The sequence below is a fragment of the Chroicocephalus ridibundus genome, chromosome 4 (assembly GCF_963924245.1).
Source record: "Chroicocephalus ridibundus chromosome 4, bChrRid1.1, whole genome shotgun sequence".
Lineage (NCBI taxonomy): Eukaryota > Metazoa > Chordata > Aves > Charadriiformes > Laridae > Chroicocephalus > Chroicocephalus ridibundus.
The window spans coordinates 30,429,280-30,451,741 of record NC_086287.1 but is presented as its reverse complement, the minus strand read 5'-3'; the positions used below and the strand labels follow the sequence as shown (position 1 = coordinate 30,451,741).

The 22,462-nt window shown below is 35.2% G+C and overlaps 1 protein-coding gene across 1 annotated transcript in view; it reads left to right on the top strand.

The window, feature by feature from the left end:
• Positions 1 to 332: 332 nt before the first annotated feature.
• Positions 333 to 22,462, top strand: part of TTC6 (tetratricopeptide repeat domain 6) — a 61,831-nt gene continuing 39,701 nt past the window's right edge. Inside the window, exons 1-5 of the mRNA XM_063331793.1 lie at positions 333 to 449; positions 671 to 2,048; positions 9,070 to 9,150; positions 13,821 to 13,951; positions 17,295 to 17,504. Of these exons, the coding sequence (XP_063187863.1) occupies positions 1,236 to 2,048; positions 9,070 to 9,150; positions 13,821 to 13,951; positions 17,295 to 17,504 (1,235 nt within the window). The 5' untranslated portion in view covers positions 333 to 449; positions 671 to 1,235. The remainder of the gene's footprint in view (positions 450 to 670; positions 2,049 to 9,069; positions 9,151 to 13,820; positions 13,952 to 17,294; positions 17,505 to 22,462) is intronic.

Here is a 22,462-nt window from a genome sequence, read left to right as displayed (position 1 = left end):
GGTACAAATGACCCCGTCTGCACCGTGGCCTGCAGAAACCCGTGGTTTGGCTTGAACCTTTCTAACGACGCCTCTGGATGATGCCGAAACTTGCAGACCTTCCCATATAGGCTCACTCAAGGGAGTAAAATCCCACCAAAGCCCCATCCGCGAAAGACTCCGCGTCCCGCCTCCCACGGCGAGCGGGGAGATCGGGGGCGCTGCCAGGCCCAGCCCTCCCCGCCGGCAGGGGGCGCTGGCGAGCGGCGGCGGCCGCTCTCTCTCCCCCGGCGGGAGCCTCGTTGCTTGGTTACGGCGCGCGTCCTCCCCCTGCCCGCCGGCTCCTGAGGGAGCGGCGGCGGTGGCTCCTCCTGGGGTTGCGGGCCCGGCTCCGGTTCCTCGTCGTCCCCCGGGGCCGCCAACGCCGTGCCGGGGGAGACTAGCAGCCCTCCTGCGCGGGGCCCGTGTCGGTGCGTGGCGGGGAGGCTGCCCCGTGGCGGGCCTCTCCGGCTGTGGGTTGTCAGGTTGTGAGGTACTTGGCTGAGGGGAGGGAGGCCCTTTGCCTGCTCGAGAGAGAGAGACGTGGGGCTTGGAGGGGGTCGCTGTTTTTTTGCAGGTGGAAAGCTTGTTGTGGCTCATTGGCGAAAGCCTTCGGAGAAATCCTTTCTTAGGTTTTTTTTTTCTCTCTTAGGAGTTTCTGGCCGACTCTCAATTTATGCTCGCGAAGATACAAATGGTTTGGTTGTTTCCTGAGGTAAAATGCTAATAGCCATTGCTGCTGCTTAATTATATATGTTCAGAACAATCTTGTTAAAATCAATGGGGCCCTTAGCAAAATGAAGTAGTCTTTGCAAGATTGGGTTCTGTGTTGGTATATAAAATACAAAACCCCATTTCTGTTTGAATTTACAGGCTTGATACAGTAGGAGAAAACTGCTAGAAAACATGAGCACTTTGGACTGAGTTGTGTGGAAGAGCTGAATATGATTAAGGAACATGAGACTATATGCAGGGAATCTCAGTGGGATGGTCTGAAGATCAAACAAGGAATAGTTACTGCTCCTAGAAACGTGAGCATTTAGCCCTTATTGGAAGATTTAACACCAGATCAATCACATCAGTTTAGAACATTATCCTCTCCAGAGGTCAAAGAGTCCACATAAGCCTGTCATGAATATAAATAAAAATATTCCTAATTAATTCATTGGGTGTTCTGGTGTTCACAGAAAGTAAGGATATCTTCTGAAGTAAGAGACATGAAAAAACAAACTCCTGATCTCAGGGTAATGACTCAAAGAAATAAATCTGTGGAAGAAGTCAGTGCTGACAAAAATCAGCAAAGTTGGTCTGAAAAAGTTAACAGAGAAAATGCCATTTGTAGTCATGAAAGTACAGTTGTAAAACTGCCAGTAATAGCATCATTTGTAGGTACCACTAAAAAAATTGTAATGGTCAAGCACCCAGCACCACCTCAAAAGCCAAGTTACTGCCTGTCTAATTTTCACGTTAATAGCTCCCCTATCTCATTAGAAAAGACAAAAGCTGTTAGTAAAGTAAAGGATAGAGTACGTATGCTACAAATGGATCCTCAGAATTTTAAAAGAGAGAAAACTGAAGAAATAGATACTGTGATTAAAGGCAGTGATGAATTTAGCTCTACAGATTCTTATACAAGTAAAAATGTTTCAAGAAAGGGAAAAATAACCAGGGAAAGCTGTAAGAAGAGAAGCAGAGTGATTTCAAAAGCAAAGCAACAAGATTTAGATGTTGAATTGGGAAGAGTGCTGAGAAAAGGAAGTAAGCAGCCAAGTGTGAGGTCTGCTCGAGAACAGTTGGAAGAGGTAAGGGATGTGACTAGACCAGACACTTCAAAAATATACGAGAAGAACTTCCAGCAGAGAAAACCTGAAGAGCCTACTTCCACACCAGCATTGCCTGTGAAAGTGGTTGCAAGGTCTATTGATGAAATAATTGCTTCCCTGCAGTCTACTTCTCCATCTCCCTCAGACGAGATGATCAAAGAACTCCTGGAGAGTGTTCTTGGCCAGAACTACAGCATAAAAATGGAAGTAGGTGAACCAGAACAAGAGCAATATTTTTCTCTTGGGTAAATATTACTTTTATAAGAGCTGTATATTTTTTTTCCAGCTCCTACAATGTGTTACAACACAGAAGCCAGACAAAACAAATGCATAAAGACACTGATGTATCATAGAATATTCTTCACTGTTTCTTCTGCCAGTTTTTTGGTGTCCCTTAAAAATGAAAATGAACTGATATGAAAATATATTAAAACATAAGCTCTTTTGGGGTGTTATTTTTATTATACTGCTTATAGTTTAATACCACTTTTTCTTTACTCTCCCTTTTTGAAGATGACATATTCTAGTCTGACAGATGAAAAAGCGCATTAAATGCATTTGGGATATTGTTGAAAATATTGCTTCTTTTAGTTATTGTTTAACTTGTGACCTCTCAATAAGACAAATTCTTTATTGTCACAGTTAGGTAGATTGTGTAAGCAGCTGTAAGAGAGTCCCTTCAATTAACTATAGCAGGAGATATCAGTAATACTAGGCATCGGGTACCTGCTATAGAAAATTTTCCTAGGTTTTCACCAAAGGGTTGTTGATTCATTTGTTAACTAAAGTAGTAATTTACTATCAGATGTCTCTTTGTCCTTTCTTAGCCAGACTGATAGTTTTGTTCTAGTTCCAAGAGGGCTGAAACTCATGTCACAAAAATGGCTATCACACTTGGTATTTATGCTAGCACTTGTTAGGGTTGCTGTGGAACGAATAGAACCATGGAGTTTCAGCAGCAACTGCCTCTGCAAGCAAGTGTGGAAGACTGATGAAAAGCATACGAACGAGTGCTTTAGGAGATGATAAAGAACATTGTGTCCCACAACTATCAAAATGCTACCTTTTGTAACCATAGAGATCTCTTATAGAATAAGTGTAGTACCTTATGCTCTCTTAATGTGAGATTGACTGTTTTTGGATTAAATACAAAAGTTAGGAGAAAACATAATCCTGAACTCAGTTAATTTCAGTGTGTAAATCCATGAGCAGCAATAGTCCGAAGCTGCGTTTCCAATAGGTTTATGTCCTCTGATTTGATTTTCTTCTGTTCTGTTCTTCTGAGAACTGATTGTGTGGTTGAGGCATTCACAGTGTCTCCCGCTCTCTGAATAATTTCTGGTGTATTTCAATTGGGATTGAAACCAGAGAAGACTTTCCCCAGTGTGGCTGCACTGAGGTGATCCCTTGTCATTGCTTGACTTGTATTTTAGGAATGTAATATTGTGTGACTGTTGCCTTTGGTTGAAATTTGCCATCTGGATACAAAAATACTTCAGGGTAGATAGGAAAAGGGCTAAAGAAGATCCTGGATCTGGAAAATCACTTCTTGTTCAATTTACCCAAAATAACTATTAGTGATTAGTAACATGTGTGGCATTGTGTGTTTTTTCTTACTCTTTTATAAATATGGTTTATGTTCTAGGTAAAATTTTTAAAGTATGGCCTCTAGCAAGTCTTAATGTTCTTAATTTGAAGTGAACTGATTTTCTGTTGTTTGTAGTGGGAGCTACTGGGCTCTGAGCTTTGAAAATCTGACCTCTGGAGTACTGTGATGTGTAATTCTTTATTTCCAAAACTTTCATCAATCAGGCTCAAACTAAAATGAAAATTTGAACTTGGTGATGACTTTCTGGTGCAGTTGTTTGTTGTTTAATGTTTTTTTAGGTATGGGCATATGGACATTAGGATGAATGACAGACACCCTTGCTGATTACATTTTTTTTTTTTTTTAAATCAAAGGCGTTTGCAGCAGGCGTCTTTTGAACTTAAGTGACCTTATAAATAGGATGAAGACTCTAGCAATTCTTTATTATTATTATGCATGGTTTATTTACATTACACTGTGCTTCAAGGCTTGCCTTCTCTAATGAAGTAAGAAATGTATTCTTTTAAATGAAACAGAAATACCTAGGAAAAGAACAGAACTACCAAAATGAAAACAAGCTCTCAGAATTAAATGTGTTTTTCATTTCTTACAAAAAAATATTCTGTTCTCTTTACTTATTCTTGATCTTGCATTAATGACTGGTTAGCACGGATAGCTTATGATATTGCTGTGGGGGCTGAGCACTGTTTTCCCCCCAGCATTGAAAAGAGCATTATCTGGGGAATGGAATGCCAGCTCAGTGGGACATTAGTACTTAGCTCTGTTTCCTTTGAGAGAAATCAGTTATGAATAATGATTCCTACCACACTTTCTGTTAAAAAGTAGAATTTTTATTATAAGAATAATATAATTTCCAATGCCTGGAGTAATTTTGTTGCCTTGAGGCTTGTTGCTACTCCTGAAGTACATTGAGTTATTAAGTTATATGTTGGATTTAGTATCCATAGGAGGGTATTTATATTCATTTCAGAAATGCATTTTCTTGGTATTCAGCTTGGTGTTCAGCTTTCTTGGTGATGAACCTGCAGCTCATTGTCTTTAGTTAGTTATTTTTTTCAGCAAATCAGTTTTTTGGTACTTCAGATGAGCTTGTGAGGGTGGTAACTAAATGAACAACATTTTTGTTCTTGAAAATAACATCAAATTTGAATGCTTCTATTAAACAAGGACTATACAGTGCAACATACTATCAGGAAGCCAACATAAAATATACTTCAGTTTTAAGAAAAACATCTCTATCTCTTGTCAGCTAATCTCAATAGTGAGGCCTTGAGAAGATTTTCTCTGTAACGCATTAATAGTCACTCAAAAGTGGTTTGGTGGAGACTAATTATTGTTGAAATTCAAGAAAAGATAGACTTATACTTGCTTTGTATCTATAAACAAATACAAACAAGTATTTGCTCATAACTTTACAGTATCTCACTTATTTGCTCTATATGTTCTTTATATTTCAGCTGACAGGAAAATTATACAACAGATCATATATTGCTTTCTGATAAAACAGTATTTTAAGAGGCTTATTGAAAATATTTCATTTTTTTCCCTTTAGGTGCTTTAAGGTGTATTCTAAGTGTCATGGAAATGAAGAAGAGACTTCAATTTATTTAATTTAATTCTCTTTAAATGGGAAAACCCTAGCTCTTCCTATTGGTTTTCTTATTTTCTGCTTACAGGTGACTTATGGAATGTTCTTCTCGTGGTCTTAGCATCCATTAAAATATAGCTAAATCAAGACCATGATGCTTTTTATTATGAGTCTACTATTACACACATTATTGACTATGCTCAATAAGGTTAATCATGGCAAACGCTATGCCACTTGCTGCCACTTCCTGAGCTTCTTAGTCTTCAGGGGTGGACACTACCACATGATTTTTTTTTTTTTTCTGGAATAGTAAACTCATATTACTTTATTTTTTTTTTAAAAAAAGATGTTTTACTTTCATAACATTGCAAGAAACTGCCTAGAGAGAGATGCTGGGTAGGTGGTTTACATGTATGGACTTCTGAAATCTGTTTATTTCTTCAAATTTACCAGTGTAAGTAACTAATTAAAACAATCCAGTTGTGCAGTTTGTTATATTTTATCAACAATTGCTTTCCACTTCCTTATGATCATTAGACCCGGGTCATTTACGCTTGTCTTAAAAACACTACAGGCTTTATGGGGCAACGACTATCTTTTTACCCTGAAGTCTAACAAAATGGGAGACTAATCCTCATTAGGTCAGTAAGATGCTGGTAAAATATTAGAACAAATTGCTTTTAATCTGGCAGATGGTAATCTCTGAGAGTTTCAGGCTTTGTTAAAGGGTCACAGGGTGATTAGTTATGTTTGTGTATAAATAATCTGTATAAATTCACCATGTTAAAAGAATGTTTTAAAATATTTGTACGTTCACACATCTAGATTGATTTTGACTTGTCATTTATCAGGGTCTTTTCTGCACTGGTGATAGAGACTTTTCTTGTCAAAACAGAGAGGAAAAGAATTTATTTTCATAGCATGTAACTATCAAACGAGGAATCAAAGAAATGCCATATGAAAATATTTAAGTAAGATAAATATAGAGGTAATTATTAAAAAAACCCCAGACAACAACAACAAAAATCTTAATTTTCTGTATGTCAGGACTCACAGTGAGTCTTTTTGGCTACAAAAGATACCACAAACATACCAAAATGACTGAAAAATGTTAAAATGGTTTCTAATGAATTATCAGGGTGTTCAGGTACCTAAATAATTTTCTACACCTGCAGGAGGAAGGTTATGGCTAATAAAGCTGTTTTTTAAAGGTGCAGTAGAAGTTTCCGTCACGAGGTTAAAATATCAGTGCAGGAAACAGCTTCCTCAAGAACGGGCAGAACAGTCAAGAACAGATTCCCACAGGAGTTAAGAGTTGCCACAGTTCTCAACGCTTTTATTTCCCAAAGTTAGATCACACCTCTTTAGCCTTGTTTTTGTTAATGCAAACACACAGCCCATAGTACATATGTAGACAGTACACATAATTTTACTAAAATAACACAATAGCTTTGTGCCTGCAATTCTCCCATGAGGAGTGGACAAAAGAGAAAACACCGCACCCAACAAAGGAAATCAATCATATAACATGTACAGGTGTCTAAAATGAAATTAAGATAATATTTGCTCATATAATTCTGTTGGTTTTGACAGAACAGGAAAATTAATATGTAAAATTGTAATTTACATATTATGCAATAGTTTAGAGATGTGCGTTGATCCAGTCTGGCTGAATGAAAAGCTTTGTGAAAATTTCTCTCTGATTCCATGAGTTGGATAATAAATTGCATGGGGAGAGAATTACAGTCTTCTAAGATGGACTGTAATAATGAATAGTCCATGGTAAATACCATGTTTGAAAATATGCACGTGTTGCAAAGGTGAGGAAGGTTTGGTATAGCTTGAGAAGATAATGCTGACTCTGTTATTTTTAGTCTGAGTTGTTACAACATTCCTCTATTTTAGTTGCTTGCGCTCATGGTAATGACAATATAAGTAATATGAATTGGTTTTTTGCTTAAGCTGTCTTTTCTCTCAAAGGTAGATAAATTACTAAGGCTTTGGTTAAAAGCAAAACACCAACATGTACGATGTTCTGCAAGGCCATAGCTTTTTATTTCTTTGTAGTTTACATTTTTTGGGTAGTATATGCATCTATCACTTTGTGTTGGCCTGGAGATTCCTTTTTTTTTTTTCCCTTTTCATTTTCTAATATGCAAGGAAAAAAATGTTACAGCTCAGAATAGGCTTCTTGCATGGTATTAAAGTTAAATGCAAAAAATCCTAGGCATTAAAAAAAATAATATTTTTAGATTGCTAGGTGGACAATAAAAATTCTACTGTGTGGAAGATTCTTACATTAAAAAAGCAAATGGACGTTTGCAGTGCCAGCAAAGGATTTTTTTCATGCCGTGGCAGACTGTTTCTAACACTTGTTCAGCTGATATCTTTAATGCATTCTTGCATCAACTTGTGGCTCTGAAATATTTTCCCTAGAAATATGCACCATTTCTGTAGCAGTTTTAAAGAGCTGTATTCAAAAATGAAATAGAGTTTAGATGTGGCACTTCTGTTTGTTACTGTTATCTTTAAAAATCGGTTCCTAAGCCAGTATATGGCACAAAGGGTAAAGTACGTGTGTGCTGAGTTACGTACATGTATGCTAACCATGTGCTTAGAAAGCACACTGTCCTTAAAACTACCATCTATTTTGAGATTTTTGCTGCATCTTATTTCTGCTTTTTTCGTATGGAGGTACTGTAACCAAAAGGGGACTTGTTGAACCGTTCCTTTGACAAGAAAGAATAGTATGTCTGGGAACTAAGAAGAACTTCAAATTTTGTAGTAGCTTTCTTGCCAGTGGAGCAATTATAATTTTCTCCTGTGGACAAAATGATTAACTGGAAATTGCAGTCAGCTTTTAAACTTCTCTACTATAAGCAGTTCCATGGAGAAGTTATTTATAATAAAGAGCTAAGTGTGTGTGTAAATGTTTGCAAAAGATGAGCCTAAGATCATTTGTCTCTGAATGTACTTGTTGCTTTCAAACTAATTTGTCTAATGAAGACCCAAACTTTAATTTATGCATATATATTGTTTTGTTCTGTAAGGTAGTATGAATAATATTTTTTTAGCATTCTTGTTTGACACTAGTTTTCTTCTCTTGCTTATGCAACAGGCACCAATTGAACATGAGGAAATAAAAACTGAATCTCAAGTCCTGCCAAGTTTTCACCAAGCAAGCCTGTTAACATTCTGCATTATCTAGGAATGTTAAAATATAATAAGTTAATAGTGCTTCTATTTGCTTGCAGAGTTGTTAAGATAGGTAGTTCATATTTTAAACTGATAAAACTGGGAAGGAAATGAAATAGTCCTTGAAAACATTTTGGTACTTCATAAATCCCAAGTATACCTTTATTTTTCTCTCTTTCCCTTTTGTGTCTCTTTTTCATTCCTTTTCTTATGGGGATTGATTTTTCAGCTGCTGGATATGAAGAATTTTGCTTTTATTAAGCAGCATGCCGATTAGGGCAATGGACTCATAAGACATTCATCTATATTCATATATTAGTGCCCATCATTCTATGCCTTTCATTCAAACTGTTTTTAAAATTTAAATATTTAAACTTAGATATGTTTGTGGGATTTCTTTATGTTTAGGGGCAGTAATGACTTATTTGCTTTAAAGGATCATAGATCTCTTGATAAAAATTTCTGAGGTATGTTTCTTCTTACATTTTACAATTCCTTCTTACAAGTACAATTTGTAGAAGAAACCGACCAGATCTTTGATAAGAAATCTCTATAAATATTATTATTTGGCGTTAATCATTGGAGGTCCTTTGCCTATTACTGTATTTATTTTTGGAAATCCAGTTAACTGTTGAGGAAATATTTGGCTTAAGATAAAACTGATACAACGTTCTAGGTGCTTCACGAAATGCATGGATGATGAAAGAATAATTGCATATAATAAATATTGTACTGACTTACCTGTCAGGGAGCAGAAAAGCATTTTAAAAAATCATTGTACATTCACCTCTTAACACTGATTTTTTTTATTTTTTTTTTCCCTTTTCCCTCAAAAGACACCAGTAATTCAGAAAGAGTCTCAAGCAGTGGAAAATGAATCTTGGCCTAAAGATGAGCTGTTAACATATAATAAGCAGGTAAGCAGGTTTAGTACTATTGTGAGATAATATTAGTTTTCCCATTCTTAAAGTTTTGATGCTTTAGAGCATACAGAGGTATGCAAGCTGTTTCCCACCTGCCCTTTAAAAGATTTTCTATAAAACAGGTCTTCATACTGGTCTTGCAGCTTAAGGTTAGAGGAAAAAACAAATTAAGGTTCATTCGGTCAGATGTTGGGTTAGGCTTTTCTTTATGAGATTGGAAAGAAGATTACAAATGAAACAATGTATAAATAGAATCCTAATCTAGATTTAACAAGTGGATGCCTTCCTGGAAAATGGCATAATGCTCAATATCCTTTTGGTTTTGCCATATTTGAAACATGTCAAAAACTGTCATTAAGATATCAACTCTATAAAGCTTAGTTTTTTAGTAGAGAGCACGTATCAAGTTTATAGAGACAGTACCACACAGAACAAATTTGTTGCTAAAACCAAATAATGTCTTTTCACATTTGTTGTCATTTTCTAGTGTTTTGGTATTTCAATGTTATAATCAGATACTAAAATAAAACACTAACCTGGTTCCTTCCGCAGTCTCGATGTAAATGATTACTTTGCCTTAAAGTTATTATATATGCTTGTTGTGAAACATAATAACACTATTTATTATGTTTAGAATGGTATAATAAGAAGGGCAACTAAGAATGGGATGCATTTCCACTGGGCACTGTTAGGTGCAGATATACCAGATAGCCTTGGCCTAAACTTAAAGAAAGGAGTTGAACACAAATTTGGATGGGAAGACAGATACAGGTGTTGAAAAGGGGATAAAGGGACCAAAATGAAAAGAGGATGAAAGACACACATGTTGGATGCTTGTTGATGGCCCAATATTTGCAAGTATGTTGTTTCAAGGTCTAGTCATCATAAGGCAGAGGTCTAGTCAAAATGAGAAACCTTCTGAATGTCTAAGGGCCTTGCTTCAACTGCTCCTTCAGCTCCTCCCACTGACTGTAGTTTGGCTCTGATTATGTCTTTTCAAGCTGCATGGAGTAAGGGATAGAGAGAAGTAGGTATGTACCCAGAATTCCAGAGCATTTGCAACCAACTTTCCTGATCAATTTTATGATAGCCAAGAACCAAAGATGCACACAGCTTATGCTCAAGAGCTAAGGGGCAGGAGAGTTGTGGAAGTGAGTCACAGGGAGACAACAGAAACTCCCCATCAGTCCTGGCACTGCTTTCTGCAATGGGGCTGCAGTGGACATGAAGTAAAGCCCTATGTGACCTGGTGATTCTGGCCTGAGGAGTTCCGGCTGGCAGGCATTCTTCAACAGCTACGGAGTCATATTTCCTAGCAACTTTTTGTGGTAGCAAAATTATTTTTGTTAGATGGGTTAGAGTTCTGTTGAAGATGGATGAAAATGAAATTATGTTACTTTTTAAAAATTCTGCTAAATTAGAAAAAAATATTGTGTTTTGAAATTTTCCTTACAATATTTGTCTGTCTGTAGGTCAGAAATATTTCTAAACCATCAGTAACTGAAATTTTACATGCCATCTGTACTTGGCTATATTGTTTTATATAATTAATATTAATAATGATGTTTGGAGGTAGTTTTAAGAGTATACTCTGCAACAACAGTTGATCTGTTGGTTATTAAACTAAATGTACTGAATGATGTGTAAACAAAACACAGTAAAATGTCACTGATGGTAATTTTGATAATATTCAAGAATATAGTAAGATTATGTATTATTTCTAAATTATATACTATTTGCCAACAGAACAGTTTCCCAGTTATTTAAACAGTACTGGGGTACTGTGATGATGTTTTTAGACAGTATTATTTTGGCCAGCATGCCACTTCTGTAATGCACTGGTGGTATTGTTGCCACAATACTCATCAGTGCGTGTTCAGTGATCTTACAACATAAAGTACTTTGCAAGATTGGCACCTGAATAGTTAACATACATTTGGTTCTATTTAACGCAAGTACTATGTAATTTAAATATATTATTTAACCTGAAAGTGTATGCTTTCACTTTTACATGCGGAACAAATAATGGAGACAGAATTTTAGAAAAAGAAAGAGAAATGTTTTTAACAACCCATATGTATTAGCTAAATGTTCTATCACATCCTTAGCAGGACTATTTCTATACAGAGTAACAGTGATGTACTGTATATTAGTATTTCTATGGAATACTATTCATTGGCATGTTTTTGTGACATCTTATTTTTGAAATTATTTTGCTTTGCTTCGTGGGCTGCAGAGCCCATGCGATTTCAAGATAAATGGATTGATTGTGCAGATGAACTTGCAAATTTGGTTAAACACAAAGCAATCAGATGAAAAAATGCAGATATTTGCTTTAGATTTTGTAATTTTATGTTGCATCTGTAACTGAATTACATAAATATTTTGATTAAAAAGTGTGTTTTCTGGTATTTCTACAAAGAAAATGAAATAAAATGTGAGATTATATACATTTAAAGTGTCCATCTACTAGTAAGTATGTTGGCTCATGTTCTCTGATTTTAGGCTTAAAGAAACTCCCCTCTACTTAGTATAGTCTCCATAATTCATTAGCAAGAGCGTGTTGAAGTCCCCCTTCGTGATCTGTTTCACGTGAAAGAGGAGATCACTAAACTTTGGCTTATGATTTTAAAATAAGAGCTGTTATAATTTTACTTTTGGAGGTTTTCATTAGCCATATTGGTGTCTAAGACATTGACAAATGTTGTTGAGTATTTTCTGTTACTTTGGATATCACTTACATGGCATTTTTTTCTAAATTATTTGAGTATTTTGACATTCCAAAAGCTGGCAATGGCAACACATCCAATCGGGTTACTTTTTTTCTTTAAATTGGATGAGAGATCATGACAGAAGCATTTACCTGACATTCAAAAGCAGACATAGTAGTCTTATATTTGGCTCATTTTAATGATACATTTTTAGGTAGACATGTTACTTTCAAACTTTTCTGTATTCCTTATTTTTGTTAGCCTGTTTTCTCTATGTAACACTTTGACTTCCAGCTTCTCTGGTAAATATCAAATATCTGTCTGTGGTCCTTCATGTTTTTTCATGTATGTGCTGATATAAACAGTAGTATTGGTTTCAATATGAAACCATTTTAATTTTGAATAAGCCTTTTCACAAGGTAGTGACTCATTTAGGTATCTTCTACAGTTCTCAGTATCTTTTACTTGGTGATTAATATACTTGTTTATGAACTATAAACTTCCGTAATTTTTTTCATGCAGTGATTTCTTCTAAGAATTTAAATACTGCTGAAGTTACCAGTAGACATAGACTTTGTGCCCAGTTATGTTCTGGGATAAATAAAGCATGTGAGTGGAAAAGAGGAGTCAGTTGCTATGCTTTTGTGATTCATTTAACCAGACGTGTGACTGAAAATCTTAATTAGAAAGGCATTTGGTGACAACAGTTGTATTCTTTGAGTTCCTATAAACTAAGCTAGCCAGCCTTACATAAGTAATTATCACGGTGTATCAGGAAGAGTTGGGCAAAAAAGTGGAGTTAACTTTTCATATTGAGAGAGTTTTTTTCAAGACAAAGCACTTCAAAATTAATTTTTCCCACTGTGTTGTTCTGTTTGTGTCTTTGTTATGCTATGATTATACTTCTTTATTTTCTTGAACCTGCTTTGCTGTGTTATGTATGCAAGATCTTCAGTGGTGTTCCGAAGAATCCTTTTTATTGATGGCACTTCTAGTCTGCTTTAGGAAGGCGTTTAACAGTTTGCAGGAAACAGAATTGTGGAATGGTTGAGGTCAGAAGGGACCTCTGGAGGCCATAGAAATATGGAAAAAGCAGCACAAGGGTATAGATTTTAAAGCTGAGTTTTATGAAACAGATGCAGACACTTTGGCAATAGTGATGACTTCAGTAGTTCCTTTTCCTTGCTGTTTGCTCTTGCTTCTGGATTACAGTGAGCTGCCTCTGAACAAATTTATGTGTAGGGACTCTCTACAAAGGGAATCAGAGATCTACATCAATTTCTACCCTCCCTCCAGACTTTTTTTTTACTTTTTTTTTTTTCAGCATGAATCAGTTATCTGATCCATTTTTCAGTGTGAAAAACAATTTTGGGCATAACTAAGCAGGTGATGCTCTAATAAATAGGAATGAGCAGCTGTGGGTGGACACAGTAGGAATTCCTTACATCTGTATTTCTGCTGAGGTTTCTGTGTTTAATAAAAATAACCTTGAAGAAATTTTCCTGAAAATGTTGTCCTTTAAACTATGTGTATGTGCTTTAACTTGCTTGAAAATGTAATACAAATTTTAGATGTGTTCATGGTCGTCTAAGTTTAATTGTTCTACATAGTAGTATTATGATTTTGATGCTCTTTTGATTATTCTCTCTGTAATATGTTGAAATACACTCGTCTTATACACTATTCAGAAATGCAATTTAGATAGGGCCCATTGGAAATTTCGATTTATCATGCTTTTCTGCTTATTCCATATCCTGAATAGCTGTGGGTATGGCTGTAATCTGTGTAGTGACAGCAGTTCTAAACTACTCTAGTTGAATTGAATTGTTTTCTGATGGTGAGAGTTGCTTGTGTGCCATTGCTTCTTGTCCTACTCCAAAGTGGGTGTGTAAATATCCATATAACCTATCAGTTTATAACACTGTGTTTATCTTCTGTTCATGAATGTTTTAGGCTCCATCCTTGGATGTGCTACAGGTGGAAGGAAAAGCAATATTGAAAATTAAACCAGATGAAGTTCAGAAGCCTCTACAAGAAGGGCACGACTTGCAACAAACTTTTCCTCCTCAGGCTTCAAATGTCAAGTAATTCTTTAATCTCATTGTATTATTATAAGAAAAATACTGAAAATATATTGTTATTAGTGCATAGCATGATAGATAAGTTTGGAGAAGAAACAATCTCATCCCCCCAAAATTGGATCTGAACACTTGCCATTTCTGATCTAAATCATCAAGTTTAGTTTGGTATCTCTAGTTTTAATCTGCTATTTATCTCCTTGAAATAGTTCTGATTTACGGTTTTTAAAATCCAGAGGGCCTATTCAGTCCTGCTGTATGCAGATGAAACTTCTCTTGACTGCAGCAGTAAGTGAAGTTGCTTATGTGGGGGTTGAATTTGTCCATACAATTCCAAGCATAATCTAATCAAAATAATTAAAAACAAACAATGGAAAATACCACAAATTTAATATAAGCAATGCCAGCTGTAAGTCATCATCTTTAAATAGAGGAGATGTATTAAAAATTCATTAACTTGCATTTGTATTACAGTCAGTGCTTGTCTGAAATTCAGGAGATTTTACATGGAGAGCTGTAATTTAAGAACAACTGCTTATTACCTTGCTCTTGTCATAGGTTGTATCTGTCCTGTCATTCTGTAGTAGGAGTGCAGATTACAAAAGTAGTACAGACCGTGTCCTAATTTAACTGATCCTGTCCATCCCGTGTCAAGTGAGACCCTTCAGTTTTATGGTCTTCACTGCTAATAAGATCTTTATAGATAGCTTTGTTTAGATGTACCATAGGTTGCTTCTTCACTTCTCTATTGGGAAAAGGGGGGAAAAAAAAGAAGGAGCTTTAATTATTAGCTTTTGTTGTTCTTAGGGTCCTGAAAGGTCTATTGGATACAGAAGAGAGCCTTTTTATGGCAGGCCTGAAGTTTGTAAATGGATAATACTTTCAATTAAGTAGCTGAGAATAGTCATGGGAAAAGAATGTTTAAGTTTATGAAACAGTCAAATTGGCATTTAAGTGACCCTTTGCGTGCCATTGCTTATCTGCATTGCTTAAAGATCATTTGGTTAGCAAGATTATATATTAAAACAAATAGTGTCAACAGACAATGAGTGTTTTACCTTCAATAAATACTTACTGTCAGATTATCAATGGTGCAGAAACTGCACGATTTTCTAAAAAACCTGTATTTAGTGCATTAAGTGAAGGTAATGTAGGCCACACACATAGTATTGTATTTTCATGTCCTCTTTTTTCAAAGAATGATAAATAGTCTGTTTTAGGAGAGTGTGTGTTGTAAAAACATTCACCTTTACCTGCAGCATGCCCCAAATATTTCAGTTTACATTGGTAAAGCATTCAGTTAGTTTATTCAATGAAATGATAAACTTCTATACAAGAGCAGTAATGACAATGCAATTAAAATAATATTCAAATTGTTTTTATTTATTTAAATTAAATGACAAAACTTAGAGAAAAAGCTCCTAAAGAACTTCAAAATTATTTTGCTTACCATTGTTTACAGAAATCACTCCAAATGTTGTAAGTTTAAAGTTAAACTGTTTGCCTTTTTATTTCTATTTTTATTTTTTAATTGTGTGGTAATTGCATTGCAGAGAAAGTGAATTGTGTTAGAGCATCCTGAGGTAAATTACTATAATCGTTTATGAAGATTACATTATCTCTATGGAGTTAAGAAAGTAGTGTAAAATATTTCTTTCTAATTTTAAATTAATATGATCTACTTATTAAAGCACTGATCTCTGATTTCACACTCCAAAGTAGTTGCTTATTTCCATTTATGCTTTAAAAGTATTCAATTATTTTTTTAAAAAAAATCCTTTGCGTTAAGTGGGGTTGCTGTAAGCATGCCTTAATTCCTAATCAGGCTCCTGTATTGTGTGATTGAGCTGCTTTTCAAACCAGATATTTCATTTTTGTGTTTAACTTCCACTTTTTATTTCATAGCCTTGACCCTGTTTTCATTCAGGCAAAAATGCCACTAATTTCAGTAGAGACTTTAGATTGTAAGATCTGGTGAAACTGTCTTGTTGAAGTATAAAATAACTAGGCTCTTTTCTATGTGTTAAAGTTGTATGGCTTGAAAAAAACTACCTTGAGCAGTTTTAATTAAAATATAGAAAGACTTTTATTGTTACCCTTTCCTGTTGGGTTCTCATGTGCCTATAAACTTAGGGACTCAAGCTATATTAATGTAATGGGGATATGTCTGGTATATACTTGATGTGATGATTTTGTGATTGTGAGTCAAATTTCTGCTATATTACACTGATTTTTGAGGGTTTTTTTCTTTACATGTGTGATTTTTATCTTTTTTGCCGTCATATTTTTCAGAAAACATAAGAAAATATAAAATACTGTTTTTGTAACTTAAATATGTATTGCATGATAAATCAATCTTGTGTTTTTCCTTACTTCATTTTGTAGTTCTTGCTGATTTCCCCTTTCTGTTTATAACATAAGGGGTAGTTCTCAGTAAAACAAGAAAACATTCTGTTGAAACTGTCATTGTCTCAGGAGAACCTCAGAAAAATAGTTAAAACTGAAATCTATTCAGTGTAATTTCAAAGTGGAATTTTAACCATTTTCATTTGGGATTTTGTCTTTAAATCATGAAGGCACTTATGAAATTTAATTCAAAGTATGTTTAGGGAGCCTTTTCTGAGTTTTTTACTTCTCAGCCGTTTTCCATACACTGTTCTTCACATTGTAACTGTCTGCAAGTTAGACATTTATTAACTTTGTAGCATTCATACAGTAGCCGGAGACTGTTTTTAGAATTTGATCCATGGCCTGTGGAAGTCAATAGACTTTCATCACCTTCAGTACAACTTAGGGTTAAATGGTAGAATTTTTTAGTTATTAACTTTTCGAAGATAGTAAAAAACCCCATGTTTCCTATAAAATCAACAGCTGAATTGAAAAGCTAGGAAGAAGTTCAAGTGGTATATCATAAAATTAATTCAAAGTTTTAAGGTTATTTACAAGCTATTCTGTCATGGAAGAGAATTTGCAGATGAATGTATGTGTAACATTTTAACATAACATTTATTCCCGTACCCCATTTAAGCTGTAAATATGCATGACTTGGTTTAAGTTTTCAGTGCAGCAAGTGAAAGCTCTACCCAAGTTAGGAAAGTAAAATTGTGATTACTGCACTTTTTTACTTTAAGATTATTATCACCATTTTAGCTTTACCTGGTTTTCTTTTCCATATAATATGATCTCTACTTTTAGTAGAAATTCCTAGGTGCTTTATGCCGGGTATTTATGTTAGCAATTTCTATCCTATGGTCTGATGTATGTCATGATGTAGCATGAGATAAACTATGTACTTTAGAATATAGAGAATGGATATTAAAATCCTTGATTTCTTTGTTTTCCTTTCTAGAGGTCGGCATTATCCAGGCATTCATCGTCTATGTACTGCTTTTCCTAGTTTTATATTGCCTCCTTATTTACAACTGGCTTCTAGAGTTTATCATACTTTAGACATAAGAGGTCACAATATCTTATTTACAGCAGAGGATGCAAACAATAAGGAGGAAGAACCAATGAGTTCCAAATATGTTTATTTGAAAGAGCAAGCTGAAAAGAAAAGGTATGAATTCACTTATTTTCAAAGTTACTATGATTTAATTAATTTTGTAAGTTAAGGCATTGTATGTTTAGAAATAACTTTCATGGTGTTTCAGTATTTAGTAGTTTCAAAGAAGCAGCAAAGAAAAAGATTTGAAAAAATTATTTGGTAGATGTATTTTAAAATAATTAGAGTAAGGGTACTAAAAGGCTTGTATATTGCTTAGAATGTATTTTTTTGTTAATTTTTAAAATAAATTGCATTTTGTAGACATATTTTAAGCTATATGTCACAATTTAGCTTATAAACATATGAATTTTTATACTTCATTCTACTCACATGAGAGGTCCCATTGAAATAACAAGAAATACTGAGCAAATAGAGTAGGCTTTCTGTGAATGTAAAATTCTGCAGTAGTAAAAGGTTTAAAGTGCACACCCACTAGCCCTTTATCACAGAGACAATCTTACCTCAATCCTGATTCTACAAGCGCTTAGGAACAAGCATAACTTTAAGTAATTGAGCGTAGTTCTGTTGAGCTCAACACATGCATGAAGTTGAGCACATACAAAACTAGGACCTAGATAAACTTGTAGTCAAAAGTATTCATTGCATACGTAAAAGGTAGTCATGTGATAACTGCAGGATCCTGCATCTTTAATGAATGAGGAGCTGAAGTAGAACAACATAGATAATAGTTAATTTTTCTGAGGTTGATGCAGCATGTAAAAGGGATCTATAAAAAAATTTGTTCTACAAGAAGTAGTGAGGAATTGTAAATGGATTTTGGAATAAGCCTACTCAGTTTTATCATGTTATTATAATACCAATTTTTATATTTGATGGTGATGAATTCCTAAATCTTTGGTTGTTTCACTTGCTTCTTTTGGACATTTTTTTTGCACTAAAATAATGTGCGTATGAATGAATACGAAGCATATTCTTTTTGAATTGCTGCTTATTTTGGATACATTTTTGCTTTTTTGTGCCTTTCTAGTTTATATAGTAATGTCAAAAAATTCAGAATTGGAACCTTAATACTCTCAAGTATTTCCTGAGGGTTTTTCAGATTGGCGGTTTGCTACTTATGGTTTGTGTGTATCACCAGCTCCAGAAATATAAAATTATTGCTTATAAAGGTTGTAGTGATCTAAAGAGTGGTAAATAAGGATAAGGCTGGTTCAGTTTTACAGGGCAATTTGTGTAGCTTGTTAACTTGGGCTCACTTGAAAAACATGCTTTTTAGTGCAGCCAAATGCAAGGTCATAAGGATAAGAATAGGGAATTAGGGTCATCCTTTGTAGGAGGGGAGGTTGTATCCTGAAAAGCAGTAACTCTGAAAGGAGCTTTACAGTCTTGAAAGATAAGCAACAGAAGATGGCTGTGTAGTACTCTCTGAACTTTAAATTAAACATGCTTACCTTAAAATAAAGGAGGTGAGACATTAGCAATAATATAGAAAAAACTTTCTGGGATTAGAAATATTATACAGAGCTTTTCTGTTCCAGGTAAGTGCTCTAACAACTGAGACAGTCATGTCACCACTTGCTCTCTCTCTCTTGGCTGCATGACTTTTGCATTCTTTTCTGCTCAACAGCACAACTTCCTGTACCCAAAATGGTCAAAGAATCTAATGGTGAGAGAGGTTTGAATCTTCAGATAAGGAACGAATTCTCATTTCCTGGCTCTGTGCTTCAATAATGAATTACCATAAAGAGGTGGAAATCACCACTCTGCCTTTTTTCCTGTCCTATAAAAGAAAAAAATAAATTACCTTGCCCTTCCCTGAAAGAATGGATGCATCCACCCTTAGAATAAGGCTTCATGTTCTCGATTTGAAATGGAGGGAAATTTTTGCCTGCAGTCCTGGAAAAATCTAAGTTCCAGAGAGTGGCAGCAGATTTCCCGTTGGCTAAATCTGTGATTCTTCTTCCGTATAAAGGTTTGTGGGAATGTTGTGCACTTAATGCACTTAAGACAGCGTTCCAAATACCATTCTAGGGGAGCAAGCAGAAGTGTAAATTCCTGTCTTTTTCTTGAATACCAGTTCTCTATTAAGACATTTTAAAAGATCATTATGTTGGTTTTACACAAGAGATACAGGGTTGGTTTGAGTATGCTATTTGCATGGTATTGTTTCTGATGCAAGAGGATTTGCTAAATGAAAACGTAACAGACCCAGTAGTTGAGGTTTCAGTCTAGTCAAATCGAGAGTAGCTATAACATTTCAATGTATAGCAATGAAAGCAGCAGCTTCTGAAATTATGCATTACTTAGAGCCTTTAAATCACAACTAGATTTCTTTCTGAGGTATATCCTGAGTTTCACCCAGCAAATTGTGAGCTTGATGCGGGAATACTGATGAAATTTTATTATTTGTATTATTTAGAAGGTTAGGTTGGGTAATCATGATGCTTATCTCTGACCTTAAAATATGAATCCATAAATTGCTTTATGAAAGTTTTTAGTCATTGAATTCTTTTGATGTAGTCACGATTACCCTAACCATCAAGGATGCATTATTTCAGGGTACGGGATTAGACCCTGATGTTTCCCTTTGGTTTTTGTGAGCTTCTGCTTCCGTCAGGAATTTGGGTAGCATATCAATATCATTTATGGCCATAATTGGAGTGTTTGCTTTTGATTCAGCAGCATTTTCTGTTTGTTGCGTACATACAGACAGAGAATATAAGGACTCAATACGAATAAGGACACTGATCAGCATCGTAAGTAGGGGTTTCAGCATACCAGTAGCTCAGCCATTAACTATTTTGCAGGTCATGGTGGAAGAGGATTTAAGGAAATTCTGAGAGAATAAATTGTTAGTTGTAGTGAGATTTTATCATATGTGAGAGGCAGCATAAGGGTGGGCAAAAAGATGTTCAAAAAGGAGAAAACCACAACCGTAGGAAGTCAGTGATAGAGTCAGAAGTCACAAAAATAGAAGTTATTGCTTTACTCATCTAGAGATGACAAAAAAGGAAAGGCTGCGAAAGCTTTGAAAGCAGAGGACCATCTTATATTTGAATGAGCTTCTCTTTTTCTATTACTTCAAAGAATGGGATAACGTTCAAAGCAAGCAACTGTGATCTTTGCAGTAGCGCTTTGAATGAATGTGAACAGAACAAGGTGATGCTTGTCTAGGCTAAAGAAACGGATGCTGCAGCAAGCAAGATATGAAATTAGATACGAGACTTTAGCTTTGTAGAGAGATTAGAAAAAGACTTTAATCTTAGAATGTTGTGAATAATACCTGTGTTCTGAGTCTATGTGAATGATGGAATGCTAGCCGTCGTATTGAAGAAAGTAAGTAGTGGGGGGACGTGAAGTCTGAAAAGAGAAAAGGTTCATAAGATCCTTAGTTTTCAGCCTTGTTGAGCTAGCACTGGCAGCTTGACATCCCTAAGAGGAAGATCATCTGATATTTTTGTTGGTGCAGAACAGAGTGATGAATCATGGTCTGATTCATTACCATGGAGAGGGAACCTGTACATGGTCTTTGACTAGAACATTACTAGCAATACAGTAGAAGAAGAGAAGAGAGTAGAGGACAGAACCCCTTGAAATACCCAAGAAGCTGAAGGAGTTAGAGTGGGGTGGAACTAGGAGAGAGGAATTGTAGAAGCTGTGGGAGAATGGGATTTGAAGAAGAGAATGGTTTCATTTTCAAGAAGTAGCCAACAGATTGAGGAAATTGAGGGTGAGTCTGAGCTTTATGAATCAGTAGAAATTTTTGGGAAGAAATTTTTACATAGAGAGCTACATTCCCCAAAGATTAAGAGAATTAAAGTTTAAAAAGAAGCCCATACCAAAATTCCTTGCTGAATTCATTTAATCTTCGCAATCTAGAAAACTAAATTCTTTGGAGCACTGCCATCTAGTGGCGTGCTCTACCATCATCTTCTGTTTTTCATTTTTAAAACTGGTTGCCTTTTGTGAGCCTTGAAGGTCGAAGGTATTATTTACCTGACACTAATTTAAGCTGTTCACATTTAATTACTGACCAATTCCCTGCATTAAGCTAATTTCACAAATACAAATGAGCTATGTGGGGATAAGCGTGATTTCAGTGTAGTGGATAGTAAAATTCAAATTATTTTGTCAGTGGTTTAAATAGCAACAGATCTATCTTTATTTTTTTTTGGTACTAGTTCTGAGTTCTTCCATGAAAGAATCTTGTTTGATTGCAACAAAGTCTGGAGAATCCTATAGTGGTAGGATTTTATGGTAGATCAGATCAAGAAAGCAATAATTTTCTTGCTTTTAAGTCTTGTCTTCTCTATGAAAAATATCCACAGGCTTAAAAATATATATAACTTTTCATTCACGTCTGCAAAAAATGTCTTGCAGAGCAGGGTGTATCAATTTATCAAGATGTAAACTTCCCAAGGTCAGCTACTACTCTCTCCTGGGACTGAGTGATTTATTTAATCAAATAGCAAAGGTACCTTGCTTCTGCTCTCCTGTTCAATCTTAGCATACTCTGCAGGCATCAGTTATCTGAGAGTTAAAAACCCTACTTTTTTAGACATGAACACAAGTATTAAGCTAAATATATTTTAATGAAGGTTATATATGGATAGTCAAACCTGTTCCTGGCAGGTATCCTACAAAATGTTAACAGGATTTGTAGCTTCATGTTGTTTCTTAAGATTTCTTCATGCAGGAATGCCTGCATCTCCCTAAGACATTCTGATTTTACAGTTTTTTACCAGCAGATGGAAACAGAATTTTATTAGATCAGTAGTAGTATTACTTGGAGCTTTCCTCCATGTTTGCTTCTCTCTTCCAGAAATGGGAAGTCTGAATGTTGTTTTACATTAACTCACAGTTGACTACTTAGTATAAACTCCTTGAATTGAAAACTATTATGACAGAAGTGCCCTAAACAGGGACAGCTCCTTTTACATTGTTCATTTAAAATACTTTTAATTGCCAAATGCTAAGGAATATTTTGATTGTTTTATACCTTTTTGTAT